This window comes from Dacryopinax primogenitus, assembly GCF_000292625.1.
Source record: "Dacryopinax primogenitus strain DJM-731 SS1 chromosome Unknown DACRYscaffold_16, whole genome shotgun sequence".
NCBI classification, from domain to species: domain Eukaryota; kingdom Fungi; phylum Basidiomycota; class Dacrymycetes; order Dacrymycetales; family Dacrymycetaceae; genus Dacryopinax; species Dacryopinax primogenitus.
Genome location: NW_024467213.1, coordinates 847,342 through 852,061, shown reverse-complemented (window position 1 = coordinate 852,061; position 4,720 = coordinate 847,342). Strand labels below are relative to the sequence as shown.

Sequence of the window (4,720 nt, the reverse complement as noted above, 5' to 3'; positions counted from 1 at the left end):
CGCAATACCGTCCTCATCGTTCGCTGGTAGAACGCTGCCGATGCGTTCCGATGTGATACGGTATATATCAGACCAAATCTGTACCAGATCCCGTATGACGCGCTTCTTCTTGTCCATGGTAAATTCAGGGCTATCGAACACGTCATCCAGTCGCTCTCCCGCCATATATTCCATGAGAATCCACTCTGCACCGACGGGATTATCCGACGCCGTCAAAGAACACTGGTACACCTTAGGTACCGGCACGTTCCTAGCTGTATTATCTAGTCAACACCCAGCATGCCCTGTTGGCGGAGGGACCATGCACACCTCGTACTAGGTTCATCACAGCAGCCTCTGCTTTCGTCTTCCAATAGGGCTGCCTGGGGTAGATGACACGTGCGACCAGGCTCATAGGCTCGCTCCCTCGCCCTGGTACAGTATATCGGTAGATCAAAGCTGACGAACCGACCCCGATCAGTTCGCGTGTCAAGGGCAGGCCATGGCTCCCTAGGCGATTCAGTTGGTCGGTGACGATGATGTCTAGTGCTGATAGATCGAGACCGAGTCGCCATTCTTTTATCCTTTTACTAACCATTTTTTCCCACTTCGATGAGGGCGGATCATCCATTCTGGTTATAGCAGGGAGATTGCGTGTGCGGGTTTGAAAGTGAGAGAACCCTTAGAAATCAACGGGGTTTCGGGAATTGCCGCGCGCGGAGCCGAGCAGGCCTCTCCCTGTACTATGTACGGGTATTTTACTGTGACGGTCAGAGCTTTGCACACTCAGAAGTAGAGGGATGTTAGGACTACTTGGAAGAATAACTGGGTTGAAATCAGAACTGCAAATGCTACTTCCATGCTTATGCGACTACTCAGGCCAAGGCAACGAGGTTACACGATAAGCCAACCATAGAAGATGTTTTACAGTAACGACGTGTGGATAACAGCACACATGGTTCAGCATACACCAACCAACATAGTCACCGCACACCCAGCAACAACAGCAGCCCCGAGCTCATCCTCCCTCAACCTCTTTCCTCGCCTCCCTCATGAGCTATACCCCATCAGCGCTCGCTCATCTGGGGCCGTAGACAGCCGACGTGCCTCCTCCCACCGGGTCTTATCCCATTCCACGTGCACCCCATCCAGTTGTTCGTCGTATGGCACCAGTTTGGAAAGTATGAAGAACCAAAAGCAGTCCACGACGAGGATGATGAGGTATATCGGTCCTGCGAACATCCCTAGCTGGGAGGTCCTGTGGCGCATCAGCAGAAGTCCCCAGCGGCATAGCATATACCGAGGAAAGGAGGATGGGGGACAGGACAGGATAGCATACCGGACCATACTTTCCCAAAGGGAATACGGCTCGCTCGCCAAGACGTTCTCATACACCTCTTCCGTAAGCTTGGCGACCCGGGCCCAGTCGTACAGTTGCTTAACGCGAGCGTGGACGGCGTGTGAGTCGCGTCCTCCTTGGCGTACGAGGGAGATCGCATGCTCTAGGGCGCGGATCACGTCTGTACGCTATGTTATCCGAGGTCTGGGTAGATGCAACGGGGGAAAGAGAGGGAAGGGGGCGTACCGTCCGAATCCGGGTTGGCGAACTCCACCAGATCGGCAGGCAGTACTTCCGGAACACCTCCCACTCGGGTACTGACGATAAACAGCCCACAGCTCGCCGCTTCCAGTATCGAGATACCAAAGGATTCTGTAAGGGAGGTGTTGAGGAATATATGCCCCCGTGTGAGGACCTGGTGTGCTGTCAGAGGTGCGAGTATGGGGCTGGCGGGTGGGAAGGGGAGGGCATACGGATCGGACGTCGCTGTGTCGTACACTGCCGAGCAGTAGGATGCGGTCTTGCAGCATGTGTGTCTCGCGCGTTTGTTCGAGCGCAGTAAGTTTTGGACCATCTCCCCCTACATGTTGTCAGCGAGATACGGCAAGAGAAGGAAAGGAGAGAGAAGGACGGACCGACAATGAACCGCACGTCTGGGTACATCGCACAGATCCTTGGTGCGGCTGAGATAAGAAGATCTATCCCTTTCCGGTACACAAGGCGGGAGATGACGACGATCGTTACTGTGCAACGTTAGGGGAGGACGCAGCGTGGAGGGAAAGAACGGCGTGCGGCGTACTAGGTTCTGTAGGGGGAGGAGTGGACGAGGGCTCAAAGTCGGAGGGGACGATAGCATTGGGTATTACGTGTGCTTTGCTCGGTTCGAGTCTTGCTCGCAGGACCGTGTTCTCCCGGCTGTTCATGTCAGTGTATGCGCGTCGATAGAGAGGTGTACGCACCCGGTATGTGAAACACAGACGACCGCATCGACACATCTCAACGCCCCCTCCAGCAGCTTATTCGTCAATATACTCGCAGCGTCGTCGAACCCAAACAGGGAGTGATCGGTAAACACCGTCCTAACCCCCATCAGGTGCGCATGAAGCAGCGCCTCCTGGCCCAAGGACGATAGCGCTCCATGTGCGTGTACAAGCTGGATGTGTTCCCTTAAAAGGATGGAGCGGAGGTAGGGAAGGAAGGTGAAGAAGTTCGGGAGGGTGACTTGGTTTTTTGGCAGAGGAGGTAGGGGAACATAGTACACCTTCAAGTGAGGGAGTAGCCATCGTACGCCTACTCTATCTGCATAGGCGTGGGTGATGACGATGACTGTGTGATTGAGGTTGAGGAGGTTGATGGAGAGATTGTAGATGTGGTTCTCGACGCCGCCGACAGCGGGGTGGAAGAAGTCGCTGACCATGCTGCGTGGTGGTGAGTAGGGAAGGGAAGGAGGAGGATGGGGAAAGGCGTACGCTATATGCATGGTGGTCGACGAGGTCAGAGAGTGAGCGAATAAAGCAATCAGGGGAATGCTAACGCCGACATCAGGAAGTGAGAGCATTAACGCCGATGTTGAGGTCCCTGAAGAGATCCTGCCTTCCTTCCCTCACTGTGACTTACACTCTCCCTCCCTCTACTGCATTCTTCACTCCCTTATTCAACCCTTCCCTTCCCTACTCAGTTCAACCACCCAACATGTCCTCTAAACCACCCAATCCCGCCTCCTCTGCCTCGTTCGACGAGGTCAAGCGTTCCCTCCTTTCGCAGTCCTTCAAGTCTGGAGCGCTCAAATTCGGGAGCTTCGTGCTCAAAAGTGGTCGGTACGTCCCTCTTCCTCCTCCTAACAAGAGCAAACTAAAACAGCAACAGAGTCTCCCCTTATTTCTTCAACGCCGGACTGCTCAGCACCGGCTCTTCCCTCTCCCCCCTTGCCCAAGCATATGCCCATACACTCCGCTCCCTACCCCAGTTCGACGTCATCTTTGGTCCCGCGTATAAGGGCATACCTTTCTCCGCTCTCGCTACATACGCGCTGTTTGAGCAAGGAGTCGACGTGGAGTATGCATACAACAGGAAGGAGGTGAAGGACCATGGGGAGGGGGGTTCAACGGTCGGGGCGCCTCTGAAGAGGAAAAGGGTTGTGGTGCTGGACGACGTGATGACCAGCGGGCTCGCAGTACGGGAATCACTCGCCCTCATCCGGCAAGAGGGGGGCGAAGTAGTGGGCGTAGTCGTACTACTCGACAGGGAGGAAGTGGGCCGGGAAGGGAAGAGCAGCGTGGAGGAGCTGAGGGGGGAGGGGGTAGAGGTGCGCGCTGTATTAGGGATGGGGGATTTGGTGCGGTGGTTGGAGGAGAAGGGTATGGGGGATGAGGTGGAGAGGATGGGGGAGTATAGGGAGCAATATGGGGTTAAGCACTGAGCGGCGTGTATACTGCAATAAAATATGCTACTAGAATGACTGTGCGCATCTCATTACAATAAATAAGGGTCCTTTCAAACCCACGTAGGCAATCTCTCTAGTCTGCAGCTGACCACTAGATTGAATGGATGATCCGCCGTCATCGAAGTGGGAGAAAAGGGTTAGTGAAAGGATAAAAATGTGGCGACCCAGTCTCGATCTTTCAGCACTGAACATCATCGTCACCGACCAACTGAATCGTCTAGGGAGCCATGGCTCCCTGCAGTTGACACGCGAACTGATCGGGGTCGGTTCGTCAGCTTTGATCTACCGATATACTGTACCAGGGCGAGGGAGCGAGCCTATGAGCCTGGTCGCACGTGTCATCTACCCCAGGCAGCCCTATTGGAAGACGAAAGCAGAGGCTGCTGTGATGAACCTAGTACGAGGTGTGCATGGTCCCTCCGCCAACAGGGCATGCTGGGTGTTGACTAGATAATACAGCTAGGAACGTGCCGGTACCTAAGGTGTACCAGTGTTCTTTGACGGCGTCGGATAATCCCGTCGGTGCAGAGTGGATTCTCATGGAATATATGGCGGGAGAGCGACTGGATGACGTGTTCGATAGCCCTGAATTTACCATGGACAAGAAGAAGCGCGTCATACGGGATCTGGTACAGATTTGGTCTGATATATACCGTATCACATCGGAACGCATCGGCAGCGTTCTACCAGCGAACGATGAGGACGGTATTGCGCTCTCAACAGTCGTGTACGAAGGCCTCAAAAGGCCGCGCAAGGTCCATCGACTGCTGTGCAAGTTCGACCATGCAGACGCGTTCATCGTTGGGCCTTGCCACGATACTGTTTTTGTTCACGCCACATCAGGCTGCCCTCCGGTCGACAACTGCGGACCTTTCAAGGACGAGGACGAGTGGCTGTCGGCACTCGCATTTCTCGGCATTCCCCCACACGGCCCGACAAGATTATTCACCGCGAGCTGG

The 4,720-nt window shown here is 54.7% G+C and overlaps 3 protein-coding genes across 3 annotated transcripts; 1 reads left to right on the top strand and 2 right to left on the bottom strand.

Annotated features, from left to right (window-relative positions):
- Positions 1-13: 13 nt before the first annotated feature.
- Positions 14-610, bottom strand: DACRYDRAFT_110173 (uncharacterized protein; the record flags this gene model as incomplete). The annotated part of the gene is made up of 3 exons (XM_040769019.1): positions 14-34; positions 85-254; positions 310-610. The coding sequence occupies 3 exons, from the start codon at positions 608-610 to the stop codon at positions 14-16; spliced, it is 492 nt and encodes a 163-aa protein (XP_040626349.1).
- Positions 611-868: 258 nt separating this feature from the next.
- Positions 869-2,809, bottom strand: DACRYDRAFT_23975 (glycosyltransferase family 4 protein). The gene is made up of 8 exons (XM_040773491.1): positions 2,788-2,809; positions 2,276-2,736; positions 2,118-2,231; positions 1,954-2,061; positions 1,792-1,898; positions 1,565-1,733; positions 1,319-1,499; positions 869-1,237 (listed from the first exon to the last, which is right to left on the bottom strand). The coding sequence occupies exons 1-8, from the start codon at positions 2,796-2,798 to the stop codon at positions 1,030-1,032; spliced, it is 1,359 nt and encodes a 452-aa protein (XP_040626348.1). The 5' UTR covers positions 2,799-2,809; the 3' UTR covers positions 869-1,029.
- A 201-nt stretch (positions 2,810-3,010) lies between these two features.
- Positions 3,011-3,761, top strand: DACRYDRAFT_101499 (orotate phosphoribosyltransferase; the record flags this gene model as incomplete). The annotated part of the gene is made up of 2 exons (XM_040767561.1): positions 3,011-3,135; positions 3,185-3,761. 2 exons carry the CDS (start codon positions 3,011-3,013, stop codon positions 3,735-3,737), a joined length of 678 nt encoding a protein of 225 aa, XP_040626347.1. The 3' UTR covers positions 3,738-3,761.
- Between the last annotated feature and the right edge of the window lie 959 nt (positions 3,762-4,720).